The sequence below is a fragment of the Pantherophis guttatus genome, chromosome 1 (assembly GCF_059756535.1).
Source record: "Pantherophis guttatus breed Tessera chromosome 1, ASM5975653v1, whole genome shotgun sequence".
NCBI classification, from domain to species: Eukaryota; Metazoa; Chordata; class Lepidosauria; order Squamata; family Colubridae; genus Pantherophis; species Pantherophis guttatus.
The window spans coordinates 58,232,537-58,249,521 of record NC_142063.1 but is presented as its reverse complement, the minus strand read 5'-3'; the positions used below and the strand labels follow the sequence as shown (position 1 = coordinate 58,249,521).

Here is a 16,985-nt window from a genome sequence, read left to right as displayed (position 1 = left end):
AATCCATTCATCTTTTTTTGGACAGGATTATGATCACGTGTATTAGGGATGTGTAAAATATCTCATGCTCAGTATCATACATCCCATATTACAGTGTATTTTTCCCTAAAATGGAAGTGTGTATGAAGATTCTCAGTCATCCAGGTCATGGCTGTCTCAAAGATGCTTTTTCAAAAGACAACTGTACTTTCTTTGTTTTGTTTGATGATATTTTGCTTCTTATTCAATAAGCTTCTTGGATGAGAAGCTAAATATCTTCAAGCAAACAAAGAAAGTCCAGTTGCCTTTTTAAAAAGCACCTTTGGGACACCTGAAAATGGAACAATTTAAGGAGTTCCATTCCACACTGTTTCAAGTATTTTTAAATGTCCAGTGGTTATCTTCTTTTTCTAAATTTTTCAAACTACAGGTACTTAGAAATTGTATTAGTAGACACAAGGCATATGGTTACAGGCTATCATTACTATTCTTTCCAGTAGCCTTGGTTTCCTAAGTTTTCAGAATAACCTTCGATCCTTCTAGAAGGTGAGTGTGAAGGGCCTACTTTTGGCTTATAGATCTGTCCCAGAATTTGCAGCTATAATAAGTTTCCATAATTGGGTGCAATTGGGTGACAGGTGGGGATACAAAAAAAAACAACAGACTTTTGATGCCTGAGCATTATTCCTTTACATGGACAAGGAATAGACAATCTGCAGCACATTAGCCTCACTGACCCTCTGGAGAGAAGGGTTTTGGTTAATTTGAACAATTTTTGGTTATTTTGCTAGAAGACAATCAAACTCCATATAAAATGTGTTTGGGCTTGTAAAAGGAAGAGGGTATAGAGTTAATGGGCCATGTGTCACTATAGTTGTTGCTGAGGGAATTACTGGGGAATTCTGGGAGTTGAAGTCCACAAGCTTTAGAATTGTCAAGGTTGGAGACCCCTGGTCTATAGAAATGGAGAATTCTATATACAGTACAGTATTTCCTAGTAGAATATCTAGAGTTTTGCAGCAGAGCGTATATTCATATGTGTTGATTGTATTAAGCTAAACTGAGTAGTTTAAGTCAAGTTAAGATGAAAGTATTTTTACTTTTGTTTATGATTAGCAATTATGAGAAGATACTACAAACTGAAAGACTGAAGGCAAAAGGAGGAGGAGACAAAAGATGATATGATTAGATAGTGTCATCAAGGCAATGAACATGAATTTGGGGAAATTCTGGGAGATAGGGGAGGACAGGGGAGCCTGGCATGCTATGGTCCACGGGGTCGTGAATACTGGGACATGACTTAGCAATTGAACAAGAACAAATTTCAAGTATGCTTCATTATTGTTCCTATTTATTACAGGGGTTTTCAAATCCCTTTTAAGATAATCTATTTGTGCAGTTTTTCTGAAGATTTTCTGTAAATCTACTTCTGTGGACCTAGGATGAAAAGTACAGAAGTAGAGTGTCAGGGTCTGACATAGAGGTTGTTTGGAGTTCCCTTTTTAATAATTTCATGGATGACTTTTGCGCACATGTTCAGGTCACTTGTCTCTAAAATACAGTGACAATTTTAAAACTCCAACTTCCTTACATATTCCCAATTTAAACTTTTTAATATATCTGCTAGGCAATCTGTTGACACAGATCCAGATTACTTTTACCTTCATAAATCAAAAGAGTTCAAGAAGTAGACACTTACCAAGTGGAGCTTTCAGAAATTTGCGTTCAATTCCTTGCTGTATCTGAAGCAATGCCAATGCCAAATAATGTACAGTATTATTCATAGGCTGTGGTGTACTTGTATTAGTTGAAGTAGTACTTCGAGATTCAGGTTTTAATCCTATCAATCTAAAATAAAGTTTAAAATTGATCAATAACTTAAACCATGTATTTATTGTATTTGCTATTTATTTACTGTGTTTACACATTGCCAGGTTCAACAAAAATAATCCTGATAGGTTATAACATAAAATCAGAATAAAAACATAACAACCAGGAAAAGCACAAGTAACTATAAAAACAGTAAATATAATAGTGATTATTCATTCCCAGAGGTTCTGTGGAACAACTGTCTTTAACTGTTTAGAGGCCGCCAACAATGAGAGTAAAAAAATAAATGCAAGGAGCAAGGTAATTCTATACTATGGGGCTGCAACAAAGAAATATTGCCTGCAGCCTCTGCCCCCTTCACTTCACCTACATGGCAAGACTCAAGGAATAAGAATGATCAGGATGAGTAACTTATAACTGCAATAAATATTTTATTAAGAAGCATTTACACATAAACTTCCAAAAACCTTGTTTGAAAAAGAAAACAACTGCTGAAATTCATTTATCATATCTATAAACTACCCAAGTCTCTCATAGAGAGACTCTGGTGGTGTATAAATAAACATACAAACATAAAAGCCATATTTATATTCTAAAAGCAGGGAACAAAGAAGTACCAATGTGTTTTGTGCAATTCATAAAAATTGACACCAGAATTCTCTGGTTCAGATGGTGTTTATAAAGGAACTACTTAAAACTGCATTTCCTTTTCTCAGGAAATTTTGAAAGAGTATAACTTTGTGATATCTAATATGCCATCAAATGCAATGTTGTGCTATATCTAAATCTTGGTAGTATCAAGATTCGAGCACATCCATTTTTAATGCTGTTAAAAATTCACAATTTCTCTTTTAATTATGAGTTTCAGTAAATTGTTTAGTCTTATGTCTCTACAGATAATTGTACAGTTTAGTTAGCAAATTAATTGTGACCACTGGCCAACATATGGACAGATTTAATCATAGTTTCAATTGGAAGCTGTGAGCATCCTAGCCCAAGCTAAATCCAAAAACTGCTAGGGAATTCTTAGAAGCTTGGCACTTAGAGAAATCAGCCATGAACAGGCACATAAACATTTACACACCATTCATAAGAGACAATAAAAAAGCTAAAAAGGAAACAAAAATACTAGAACACCTCCTTGCCAGCAATCAACACCCAGATAAACAGGGCATACTACCAGGATTAACACCAGACAATCAAGTTGCAAACAGTACTCAAATCAAGGAAGTACTGACTCAGACAAACAAGCAGTAAACAATGACCTAGTCAAAGAACTACCAAGTAGAAAACAACATTGTGCCCACCAATTCTGACAAAGTTAATGTGTATAAACAGAGTGGAAACCCAATTTCCTTTTAGCACTGAATATGTTGGGTAAGAAACGTCTGCAAAAAACCAACGAAGCTCAAAACACATCAAGGCCTCCATATTAGCATGCTTCACACAATCATTACTAGGGCTATGTTAAATGTTTGTTCTTATATGCAAAAAAATATGCTTCTAAAAAAAAGATCCACCCCTCCACTGTATTTACTGTACCTACAAAACCTATCTTATATTAAGTCAGATAACTGGCCAATATCTTAATGATTGGTGATTTTGCTCTCCAGTGTTTAAGACAAGAATCTTATCTGGAATTTCCAGTGATTTAGCTTGAGAACTTCCGCAAAAAATATAGCTCATTTATTTTTAAGCAAACAAAAGAAAGGAGAAATAGTTGTAGCTAAGCCATTTTGTCCTATAAATAGCCAAGCTTAAATGAGGGAGGGGGGAGTTTCTCAACAGTCTTACTTTTAAATTTAGATGCTTGGTCACTTTTATTATAAAAATCAGAATTTGTTCTTTAAAAATGGTGGAGGGAAGGCTACCCTTTCCCTCAGATCTCTTACTATATGTTAAATCATTTGGCTTACTAAATTCTCTGTTCTCTTCTATCTAGTGGTGCCTTTGCACATCTCTTTTAATTCCTTTTTGGTGTTGTTTATTAAGAATTGCAATTTCATAAAATTGTATATATGGAGTTTGATATTGTACAAAAATTGACAAATCAATATTGTGCAAATTAACAATGAAATATTTTTCCAAATGTGTTTTAGGCTTTCTCTATTATATGCACAAACTCTATTTTTAAAAACATCCAAAGAGAATACTGACTGATTATCAGCATTTTCTAAGATTGCAGGATTATATCCTGCAATATGAAATGGGTGGTTAGAGATGAAATGCAATCTATCCATTCAAATATTAATTAAAAATAAAATATCTAGACAAGAACTGTTACCTGTCTTTTGCAAGAATTCTTATTTGATTATCTATTTCCATCTCTTCTACATTTTCATTAACAGATTTTATTACACCGTTTTCTTTATTTTCTTCATTTAGAAGTTCATACTGCCCATTTTCTAAGGCTGCTCTCCAACTGTATCTGTCCATAACCTGTAAGTTCAATTTATATTTATTTAGGTATCTGTCACACAGAAAAACCTAACTAGTATTTTAAATTGCATTTACATTTTCAAGCAAACAAAAGTAGTGCTCTGAAAGAGTTCAGCAATTTCATAATATACCATTCTCCATAAAAATTAAGGAGTCAAATACCTTAATGGAGCCCAATGTTCCTTGGAAAATTCTATCTTCAATGTCTAAGAGAAAGTCCCTAAGCCTTAATTCAAGTTGCTTTTCTGCAGATTTTTGGACTATATCACAGCCATTCTGCATTTTTCCACGTCCAAACTGTGGCTTGGCTTCAGTCTGTGTTTTTTCTGTAACATTAAGAAATTATACAAAATACCTTCATACTTGACCATTAATTTTTTATTTAGTATTACTGTGATAAACATAATTTAATTATTTTGTATTAATAATACTGTAACAATATTTTGCAATAACAATGCTGTTCTGTTGGAATATCCTGTTCACTGAAATGGGTAAAGAGCCCACACTTTCTGCCCAGCAACAAAGAACTGGTTCTTTGAGAGAGCATTCAAAAGTTAAGTCACAATTTAAGATTGTTTTTGATATCTCTTATTTTTATATTATTACAATTACATTTCTGTTCAGGTGGTTATTTTATAAGATTTCAGTTGGATGTTAGCCATCTAGAGTTTTTGGGGCTAGTGAAATATAAACAAAATCTAATATGTAGCAAAATTTTTGCAAAGCATGGAATGTTTTATATAATCCTAGTAAGATTTTTTTAATGTTTGATTAAAGAACATATTGCAAAATTCATGGACTATATTGATAGTACTACATAAACAAACTATGATTCATTTAAACTCAAATTGTCTCAACTGTTAGGATAAGAACAAATTCTACATGATATAAACTAAATAACCATAAAGCCTACAATATAAACATCTAGAATATTTACCTGAAATATAGAATTTTTCAATAGGAAAACTACTAATTTGTTCACATATTCTGGATTTTTCCTGTAAAAGAACGTCTTTCAAGGCACTTTCCCTATATCCTCTGGAATTGAGAGCTTCTAGGAGTTGGTCAAACTGTTCCTGAGAACTGTAAAAGCACCACCTATTTGGCTTTTGTATTGGTTGTGATACATTTACAATAGCACTAGTTTCCAAATCTTGGCAAGTTTTGGAGGTAGATTCTGCTGTCAAAGACTCTCCAGTTTTAACGACTATCTGAGATTTTTCTGAAATATGAGCCTGTACATTATTATGAAATGAAGATGGCCGAGGCAACAGCATGTCTTCTGTAAGACCAGAATAGTCTTCTTCCACAAATAGTCCTGGAACTGATGAAAAAAGCCAATAGCGTCGATATAAGCGGTCACGGCCCAAAGAAGAAATATTGGTACAGACTGTAGCTTTCTGAATCTTTTCTATGAGTTCCTTTTCTTTATTTTGTTGCTCCTGTTTTAAAGCTGCCTCTTCTTCTGCTGTGAGCAGTTCACATTTATCATCAGTAGTCCCCACTGGTCTTGTAAAATCTTTAAAGTCATTCTGTCCTCCTTGCCCTAGAAGCAGTTCACAAGAAAAATTACAGATATGTGCACAGGACAAGCAGCTTAATTAAAAATCATTTGTATTTTTTTACAGATTACAAAAAAACCATCCCCAAACATTTCATGCAAAATATCCAACTTAAATTCTAAATTTATAATATTCCACTTAGTATTCTGCTGATTGAACGCGGCAGAGAAAGTATAGAGAATGGCTGGGTTACATGACAAAGAAAGAAAAATGTTGAAGCTTAGACTGGAGAAATCAATGAGCCATTGCCCATTGGCTTCTCTCATGAAGCTATGCTGGGGAAACTTCTTTTTCTCTGCAGCTCCTGGCTGGAGTCAGCCCAACCAGGTGTTTCTTTTGCTAGCTCTCCCACTAAATAAAACCTCATCTCATTCTGTCTGTTTTCAGATACTTATTCTACTGATGGACAAATGTATATACAGAGCCCTGAGCATCTTTATATAATTTATTTCCAATATTCTGTTCAGAAGAACAGAATTTGTTTTGGAGGCAACTTGTAAAGTTATTTTATATGAAGAGGTTTTTTGCAATGTGGCTCTGAACTAAGACTGATTGGCAGCTGTATTTATTTATTTATTTATTAAATTTAGAAACTGACCATCTCCCTCACAGAGGAACTCTGGGCAGTGTACAAGTAAAAGGTAATCCTTTTACAAGTAGTCCTCACTTACTACTACAACTGGGACCAGACTTTCCATTGTGGTCACAAGCTGAATCAGACTCAATTTTACAATAATTTTTACAGTCATTAATTGAATCACCTTGGTTCTTAAGCATGTGGAATCCAGCTTCCAAGTGGGTGTTTTTTGCTGGGAAAACTGGCAAACAGGCCATTTTCACCCTCCCCAGACTCCTAGAAAGGCTCTGGAGCCAAGTGAAAGAGAAAAACAGGCCTTCCCCACCACCACCCCCCGAGGCCTCCAGAGGCAGAAAACAACCTGTTTCCCTACTTCTGGTGGGTCCAGAAGGCCCGAAAATGCATGCGCTGGAGCTGAGCTCGCGTGCCCACTGATATGGCTACGCGTGCCATAGGTTCGCCATCACGGGTCTATTATATAAAATTATTCAAGAGCATGCATGTTTTATATATGAAGAAAAGTTTTTTAGTTTTAGTTTTAGACAAAAGCAGAACACCACCAAAAAGTAACTTTGTAATGAAATAAAATGGTGAGTAGCCTTAAATATCAAAGTTGATCAACATAATAACTAACTCATATAAATAATTCAAGTTGAGTTTAACTTGGTGAAAAAGGAAGCAATGCTGAAGTTCCAATTGTACTCTTTCATTCCAATAACAACCTTAAAAATTAAGTTTGAGTCAATACAAATTAAAGTTTTACAAATACCTTTTTTTTTATTAGGCAAGGAGTTATCTTCTTCATCTGTCATGGTATCCACTTCTTGCTCCTTTGTTTCAATCCCCTTGCTTTCTGTACTTGTATCAAGCTCTTCTCGATCTTCATCACTGATACTATAGACATAAAAATGGACAGGAAAAAACGCAGGTTCAAAGAAAGGTAGATATCATAAAATAACATTTGATTTCCCCATCTATGTCGATATCAAAAGGGGAGAAAGGTGCTGCTATTCTCTGGGAATAGATTTCTAAGGAAAGGAAGTTTTGCAATGACTAAAGAATGTTGCACCTATTGTTTGAAGGTATACTAAAATAACTGTTATGTGTATCATCCTTCGAATATAAACAGTGAGTATGACTGAAGTAATTTGAAAAAGACTTGAAAATAATTGGAAAGCTAAGTTTATACTAATCCTAGATCGCTCAAGGATTCCCAAACCGGGACTCGGGATCCCCTGGGGTGTACAAATACAAAGAAATTTCTAGTTGGGGGAAGCATGAGAATGTAATGCTTTTAAAAAGAAAATTATAGTTTATTGTAGAAAGTGGTAGAACATTGTCAATATTTTAGGCACACTTATGACAATTTGGGAATGATCAGGACTGTTGAGTTTTGATTTGCAATGGAGTAAGACTATGTAAGACTGTAAGCAACAATACCAGTTCCTGTAAAACAACTTGCATCTTTTAAATTTATTTTTAATTTTTTAATTATTACACTCATTTATAAATGTATATATTTTAATAACACTAAGATGGCCATAGTTAAGAAAATTCAATCAATATTCTATTACAGCTTCACTATCAACTGCCTATTCAAATGTGTGTAAAATGCCATTCAGATCATAACAACAGTGCTGTGCGTTCATATCATTTTGTAATGTTGAATAACACGTTACAAAAAACAGAGTATTTGAAAGACAAGCCCAAGGAATCTGTGATTCTAAAGTTCAAAAACTGAAATATATGGCATCCAATTCTGCTGCAGCTGTTTATCAGCCAAAATATCAGAAGCTTCTTAGGAACTGTTATTACTTATAGCTAAGAAGGCATATAGTGCAGGAGCAACTTCTTTGAAGCTTGCTAAAAGCAACTGTAATGGTACTAAGTACCAATAGCAAGAAAATGTTGTTAGAAATTTTACATTTTGGAAATTCAACAGAATGTCACAATGATCTTACAGAAGATTTCATATGTCAAGCTAGGGCAATGAAAGCTGGGTTTTTTGTGGTTTAATGCAATTATGGTACCATAATTTGAACAAGATATATAAAGGGTATGAAAAACAAAATTGTACTTCACCAGGACTGCAACAAAGGTGAATTTATCTGTTAATTTCAAATAAATCTTCAGGCATTTTTATTCATAAATTAGTACACAATCCATGCAGCGTTGTTGTTTGATTCAGCACCAGACATATTTGAACATGATTTGAATGAGAAAGCTAATATCAAAAATTCAAGCTTAGAGAAATTTTAGATACTTTAGATTTTCTGGTTTACCCAAAAGTTAGGAAAGCAGTATTTTGCCATAGACCTTTGTGAAAAAACTCTTTAACAAAAAATGAAACAAAGAAATAAATTAGATGTTAAAATAATTTATGCTGTGCACCTAAATATTTTAAACCTAGGATTTTCCAACACATGAAGAAAATATTTTTCACATTCAGTTTAATTGATTTTTGTTATTTTAGGTTGAATTATGTCTTTATTAAATTTTGTTACAGGTAGTCCTTGACTTACAATCACAGTTAAGCCCAAAATTTCTGTTGCTAAATGAGACTGTTGTTAAGTGACTTTTGCTCCATTTTATGACCTTTCTTGCCACAGGTTTAAAGTGCATCACTTCAGTGGTTAAGTTAGTAACACGGTAAAGTGAATCTAGCTTCCCCATTAACCTTGCTTATCAGAAGATTGCAAAAGATGATCACATGAGCCGAAGACAATGCAACGGTCATAAATACGAACCAGTTGCCAAGGATCCCAAAATTTGATCACATGATTGTGGGGATGCTGCAACGGTTGTGTGAAAAATAGTCCAAAGTCACTTCTTTTAGTACTATTGTAAATTTGAAGGGTCACTAAACAAATGACTAAGTCAAGGGTTTCCTATATAAGAAAAAATAAAAACTGTGCCTATTTTTTAATATAAAAATGTTTCAAAATTTAGAGCTTTAATTATTGCATTTTTTGTTAAAAGAGAAATTTATTTAAATAAGAAACAAGCAGGTATGAGGTTTTCTAAAAAATAAAAAGGCCCTGATGTTGAAAAATCTGGGAACCATTGGTATAGATTAAGAGAAGTATATCAAAGCCTTCAGTTAAGCAGTAGCATAGTGACATCTGAACCTTAAATAACAATTGATCATACCTAATAGACAGTTCAATTGCAGGCGTTTTCTCTATTTCTTTCAGCTTCTCATGTTTCTCTTTCATCTTTTGTTCCTGCCCTTTCAATCTTTCTTCTTTTTTTCTGCGGATTCTGAAGTAACATGGCATAATTAATTACTCTCAACATACATTATTTTTGGTTATTTCCTCTGAGCACAAATTTCCTACTGTGGAACATCAGAAATCTCAACATACTCTGTATTCTTAAATGCATTTGAACACACTAAAATCTGTAGAAATATCAGTGCATAATCAATTTTATGTTTAAAATATTGACATTATGAACTGTCTGAAATAAAGGAAAGTAAACAAATCTTAGCATTAAATGCTTTTCTAAACCAAACTGTAACCATTATAAAGAGTACTATAATTACAATAGGCTGCCCTATCAACATTTTGCAGAAAAATAGCTTCCTAGGTACAATTTTGCTTTCTCTTGGTCAGGCTTGAACTCACTTTGCTGCTGCAGCTCCTCTTTCTCTGCGATGCTGTTCTGCTTTTAATTCTCTGAATTCTTGTTTTGTTTGTCGCAATACATCAACAGAGTCTTCAATGAAGTCTCGAGTAGAAACAAGAGTTAGAAGTTTCCCACAAAGAGCATGAAGAATCTTCATTTTTTCAGCTGATAAATATATATTTAAAAAGATGTTTCATTGTCAGTTGGCCTCATTAATATTTAGGTTTGACATTTTAACATAAAAATGATATTTACTTCACCAAACCATATAGACACTCTTTGGATAAAAGGAATGTATTGTACATATAGATAATTATTAGATTTCATGGATTAGTCCCACCCAGACACGTTATTAACAACTCCAACATATTGTTTAAATTTATCTATCCATCCATCGTATTATGTGTGTGTGTGTAAATAAAAGCCAAAAAACTCATGCAATACACTAGATAGAAAACTGAAACTGAAGGGACATTCAAAGATACTTTTGGAAAAGATGCCAAATTTTTAAACAAAATAAACACAGCTCAAAATCCTATTAGGAACTTCCAGCTATTTATAGAGTATAAAATAATTCATTTGATCAGACATTTAAGATTTCAAGTACTGGAACAACTTCCATAAAGTTAAAACCATAATCCTGAACTATAGTTATAAAATAGCCAAACCATTTTCATTATTTTTATAAAGCTACAAATATTAACACTGACTCTAAATTTCAGCATGGTATCCTTACAACTAAAAGGTTACTGAATATGATGGTCCTTCAAAATACTCCTGCAAATTTGTTTAGTTAAGCTTTCAGTACTTTGAGAACATTTGTGACAGAGCATAAGAAACTGGTTTGGCTCTATTACCTGATGATAAATCATATACTGAGGTACATGAGAGTTTCTTCAACAATCCAGGATTACTCAATCTTAGCTCCATGCAAGCATCATCTGTAGTATCAAATCCTCCTCGCTTCTGGTAACGATATTTAGCATTTGCTGATGTTACATCTGCACCTGATGCTAGGATATGAAGCCTGAGAATCTCAGAAAGAGTGCAGCTATCAAGATCCAGATTTTTCAAATTACAACCTATGGTTAACAATAAAATCAAGTTAGTCTATTTGACTTCTAAAAATGGTTTAAGCAAATAATGTAAATTATACTTTTAAAAAATACAGCAAAAAAAAGTAACCAAAAAAAAAAAAGAAACCCACACATACCCTGATGTAACTGGGGCCATGCAGCTGCCAAAGTTGCAACTGCAGATAGTGCAGATTTTGTGGGGTCTGCATCTTCATCCAAAGCCTCTGTTAAATCTTTAAGGAAATAAAGACTTTATTCTAGTGTAAATTAACATTTCTGTATGGAGTGCAAGTAAGCAAGCAAGCCATTTTAAGCAATGCAGAAACAACATTTAAATTCAATATTCAGGTAAGTTGCAATGCAACAAAGAAATATAATATTGGCAAACAGCTGGGGAAAGCATGCAACACTCACTAAAAGTTTATTGCGCACAATTGGACTGCAAGATTACAAACACACTCATGCAAAGATTTTTAACACAAACTATCACTCTATTCCTTATAATTGTTACCTACTGCCAAACAAATAGAGATAAATAGGCAGCAGTCAATGCTAATCCGCCATACTGAAGACATTTTCTATTCCATATAATTGGCAAAACATATCCAATTAAGCTCCCTCTACAGCAGCATCAGGCATTTTGAATTAACGTGCAAGTACAATCTCTTTACATATTAAGCAATTGCAGGTGAACTACTCTCCTCTTTTTTCTGCAGGTATTAAAACTAAATGTATTTAGCTTTGCTTCTGCAGGAAGCAAAACTGAATACATTTCCTGTTGGTGAAGTACTTGTTTATCTTTCTAACGGTTAACACTGAATGCCTACAAACAGAACTGAAATCTTCTTCACAAAATAGAACTGAGTTATCCTTGCCAAATAAAATTAAATGTAATCTTCCTTACACAATAGCTGTATATAAATACTTCAGAAGTTTAGTTTTTATTCATGTGTAAGCAGCCTAATCAAATGAAATGCATTAGAGTGTAAAACATTACAACTACTTTACAAAATCTTTTTACAGATGAAATTACTAATATCTATTCCAACTTGAATGCTATAATTTGAATAGATAAAATGTTTGCAAATTTAATGTCTAATTTTCAGAGGAACTATTTTTTAATTTGTAATGCTGGTACATACAGACAAGATGCCCAGAAAATGAGATCTATCTGCTTTGACCTCTATCATTTTCACCTTATAAAAGAACTGAGAGAGAACTGGCCAGAAGATCAGAGAACTAGTCAATACAGGTAGTACTTGACTTACAACTATAATTGAGCCCAAAATTTCTTAAGTGAGACATTTGTTAAGTGAGTTTTGCCCCATTTTATGACCTTTCTTGCCACAGTTGTTGAGTGAATTACTGCAGTTGATAAGTTAGTAACCTGGTTGTTAAGTGAATCTGGCTTCCCCATTGATTTTGTCAGAAAGTCACAAGAGTATCACATGACCCTGGGACACAGCAACAGTCATAAGTATGAACCAGTTGCCAAGCATCTGAATTTTGATCACATGATTATGAGGATCTGCAAAGATCGTAACTGTGAAAAACGGACATAAGTCAAATTTTTCAGTGAAGTTGTAACTTTGAATAGTCACTAAACAAACTGTTGTAAGTCAAGGACTACCTGTACATTTAAGAAAGACTTGTTCTATCTAGCCCACTATAACTATGATAATTTGTGTAAAAAGCTCTGCTTGAATTCTTTCATGCTGAGTAATTTTTGGCCAGTGCCTAGCATACCATTCTTGATTCTTGATCTTTAGATGATCTTTAGATGAAGTGCAGTTTTAGATAAAATTCAGTTTTATGGATGCTAGTTTTGGTTGCCTTCGCTAGGAAGAAAACATATGGAATGAGTCTCTGTTAATTCTATCACTCTTCAGGAAAAGCTGGTTGAGCTGGGATTAGCAATGTTTCATGATGATTCGCAAAGTATTGCCCTGGAGGAATTTCTCCAGTTATGTATTTCTCTAAAAGATACTATTTTGAAGATGGTATTATTAATGTAAATGTTATCCAGTTCTGTTTTTGTACATCACAATCTTATAAAATTATTCATTTCTGACTTGACAATTACTATCCATAATAATAATGAAATAATAATTTATACAATATTTTAATCCAGACAAAACAGAAAAATTCTACCATTAATTCCTCTAAAAGTAGTTTTGGGAATTTTGTACCTAGGTAATACTACCGGTAATCTGTTGAGAGATTGTTCTTCTTGTGGAAAAAAATATGCAGGACTTGGAAGGCTACACTTTCTTTTGGAAAACAGTATTAATATGAAGTATTTCCCCTCACATTTTTATTCTTTAAAAAGCCTAGTGAACTTTGAGCAATACTACAGTAGGGGCTTCCTCACATTCTCTGATGCTTTCTGAAAGAAATCGTTCAGTCACATAATATAGCAAAGCTATGTATCACTCCTCCTTGCTTGCCTCTGCACTATTAAAACAGAATACAGAAAATTTCCCAAAACAAAGAATGACAGAATTGGAAGGAGTTAAATTCTCTGCTCAATCCTGGATTCCAAATAAATGTATCTCCATATGGCTGTCCAGCAAAATGCCCTATTTTTCAGAAGACATGTCTTCTGGAGATAGCCTTAGTTTTATTCCTAGTCTATCACAGCTATCTTAAATTGTCTCCAGTTCTACTCTCTCAATACAAATCTTACCATGTAAATTTTCTACAATGCCTGCCTCATTGAAAATTACATAATCAGGGCCTGTGATCTGACCAATAACCACTAGCTACTTTTGGCTGTTGTGTGCATTTCCCTCCCCTTCAGTTACTGGCTACTGTCATCCAAGGTCATTTTGGTTTGGGCTAGAGGTGGCATACAGGCAATCCTTTCTTCCTTAACAACCAATCCTTCAGCAACTGTTCAAAGGTTATAACAGCACTGTGTGAATGATAGTCATGACCGGACCTTGAACTTATGGTAACATGATCAAAATTTTAACAGTTTGTAGCAACACTGGAAGCTCATGCAACTACTTTACTAGAGGTTATTTACCTCACCAAGATGAAGAAAACCACATCTGCAGAAATTCAATAAAAGAAGCTCTACTGCTGACATTGTTTTAAAATTAAAATAAGTAAGCACAATTTTGAATCTTTGGAAAAACATACCAGCTTGAATTTCTTGAGATACAATAAATGGAATCTCTGCCCTTTTAAAAAAGACAAAAGTAGAAATACATCTGGATCATCACTGCAGCTTGTATCTAAAACATTGTCTTTTCTCACCAGTTGTATAGCAAAGCAAAGTTAATTGAAAGAAAATATTGCTGTGAATGCAGATTAGTATGAAAGTTGTTTTTTAAAAGTGTAGTTGATCTGACCTTTGGTCTCAGCATCTGCTATTTGGTCTTTGGCAATTTCTTCTTCTTCTTCAGCCATAGCTTGAAAAATGGCAGTCAGGAAAAAAAACAATAATTCACAAAGTGGGCCTTCACTGTCATTTCCTACAAGAGCTTCTTCTAAAACTTCTGTAAATAATAAAATAAAGTTTTAGTTTATCTGCAGCATTCAAGTACAAAAGCTTAAAAGATGCAGTTGGATTTAAATCTTAGCTTGAGAAATCTTATTTTATTCTCTAATGTGCAATTTTAGATGTGCAGAATCCAACTGGCTAATATGTTCAGATGCATTCCCATACTAATTTGAAAAGGGGCACTTAGGCAAATGAAAGAGAACATTCAAATATCAAAATCTCGCTGGACTGTTGAGTAACATCCATATAATAAAGGACGGATTGAATAAAATACTGCGGGGGGGGGGGGTGCAATTAGATGTCCCAAACTGGATCAGAGCTATCCTCCCTATTCACTTCAAATTAACCTACTAAATGGAGAAAAAAGTGTTTCTAATTAGTTGACATGTTCCTTGCATGTTTTTATTTTCCTTTTTAGCAAGGAAAGAGAATTGTTAAGAATCATTGTTCCTAAACACTTTTTTCTGGGTGGGTTCCTTAAGTGAGGCCTTCCTGGTGAATCTGTGAAGAGGTCTTGATCTTCCCGGGGACCAATGCAAGAGCAGCATAAAAAATGAGGGACAGGTTGTGTTTCAGACCTCCACCTCTATTAAGGAAAGTATTTTCCACTTTGGCATAAATGGATTCCTTCACTCCTCTCTCAAACCAAACTGAGCAATCATTCTCAATGACTGTCTGCCTGCTCAACAGATGAGCCTATTCAGATTAGGTAAGAAATAGAACTGCTCCGAAGGACATATATGGGGTTCCCCCTAACCAACTTGCTGGCTGAAGAAGTGATTTGGATAAGCAGCAAAATATTTCAAGCCAAAAAGACCAGTTGCCATGACTCAACTTCCAGAAAATTCTACCTGGATGACAAGAATCTTCATTAACATATCAAATAGCATTTTTGGAGGTGCTATATATTCTATTCAAGGGAATATTTTTACATATAATCTGATGTATGCTAAAGAAATATATTTTTCAAACTGATAGCCAATATGAGAATTTGCTTTAAATGCAAGTAAAATTTTGAGACTTTATAAATTATAAATGGCTAGATATCAGAAACACAGTACTTTCCTTAACTCAAAACAAATCCAAGAAAAAAAAAACCTGCCTAAAGTCACCCCATCAGGAAATTCATCTTGAAGATCAAATAGTTCCCCAAATGCATGAAGGAACTCTAAAACCATTACAGCATCACCAAAGATTTCTGGAGGTAGTCTGGTTTTCACTGGAGTTGGAACTGGAAGTTCCTGTAATACAAATGAAATGTCAGCTCTTGTTTTGACAATGCCAGACTGGAAGAGGATATCACAAACTGTCAAGAACATACTTATTTATTAAGCTTTTTTAAATCCCATCTTTGTTATCTTTATAAATAACTCAAGCTGGTGGATATACCTAAGACTCTTTCTTCTTCCTATTTTCTACACCCCAACAACCCTGTGGTGGATTGGGTTGAGGATGAATGACTGGCCCAAAGTTACCCAGCAGGCTTTCATGGTTAAGGCGGGAGTAAGAACTGGAAGTAATGTTTATACTACAAAAATTAATGAAGCCTTTTGAAAAGAACTCCCATGACTGCTATATATTACACGAGTTCTACAGTATTTATAGTGAAATCAAAGTTTAAATTTTTGAATCTTTTTCTCTTATCCACCTTGTGTAATGGAGTTAAATGATTCTCTTTTGTCATGAATGACAGTTTTTACTTCTCCCTTGTTTTGTTGTAGGATTTCAGGATTCTAATCTTGTGAGAACTGTTTCCCACAAGAAACTTGAATATTTATTATGTGTAGATCAGGGGTTCCCAACCTTTTATATACCCCACACCTGTAGAATGCTTCTTATATATTCTCACACCCCTTACAAAAATAATCATATGCATATAATTTGCATATAATTATGCATATACACTATAATTTTGAAATTTCTAAACCCATGTTTTCGCACCCCCTGAGATATTGTCTAGAACCCCAGGGGGTGCGGGCACCCCAGGTTGGGAACCCCTGGTGTAGATGAATACCGGATGGCAGCTATGGGGAGAGGGCATTTGTACAACTCTATCTCTTGTGCTAATTGAATTGTTTCTGAATTGAAGGATCTAATCATAGTCAGTCACTCCTTGGCCACCTCCTGGTTGGATTTCTTCAATGCACTCTACATTATACACTATATGAAGTTGCTTCTTTCAGCTGTTTCTAACCTGTAAGGCCTGTGGGACAGTTTAGACATTGAGTAAAGTGTTAGTTTCACAACCTCATTTAAATATTTTTTTCAGAGTTTCTTTTTAGAAAAGATGGAGAAATTATAACATTTCAGCAACTGATGAATAGACGTGGGGGATTTATTTTTATTTTTTATTTTTATTTATTTTTATATGCCGCCCTTCTCCGGAC

General features: G+C 34.1%; 1 protein-coding gene across 3 annotated transcripts in view; it reads right to left on the bottom strand.

Moving 5' to 3' along the window:
- The window catches only part of BAZ1A (bromodomain adjacent to zinc finger domain 1A), a 58,641-nt gene that overhangs the window by 19,166 nt on the left and 22,490 nt on the right, over positions 1-16,985 (bottom strand). For 2 of the 3 annotated variants that reach the window (XM_034418010.2, XM_087874675.1), the window contains exons 11-21: positions 15,701-15,839; positions 14,447-14,593; positions 11,228-11,323; positions 10,872-11,096; positions 10,014-10,179; positions 9,538-9,648; positions 7,157-7,281; positions 5,186-5,794; positions 4,411-4,574; positions 4,094-4,248; positions 1,679-1,827 (exon numbers count right to left, since the gene is read on the bottom strand). In XM_034418010.2, the coding sequence (XP_034273901.2) occupies positions 1,679-1,827; positions 4,094-4,248; positions 4,411-4,574; positions 5,186-5,794; positions 7,157-7,281; positions 9,538-9,648; positions 10,014-10,179; positions 10,872-11,096; positions 11,228-11,323; positions 14,447-14,593; positions 15,701-15,839 (2,086 nt within the window). The remainder of the gene's footprint in view (positions 1-1,678; positions 1,828-4,093; positions 4,249-4,410; positions 4,575-5,185; positions 5,795-7,156; positions 7,282-9,537; positions 9,649-10,013; positions 10,180-10,871; positions 11,097-11,227; positions 11,324-14,446; positions 14,594-15,700; positions 15,840-16,985) is intronic. The other variant, XM_034418011.2, reaches the window with a different exon arrangement.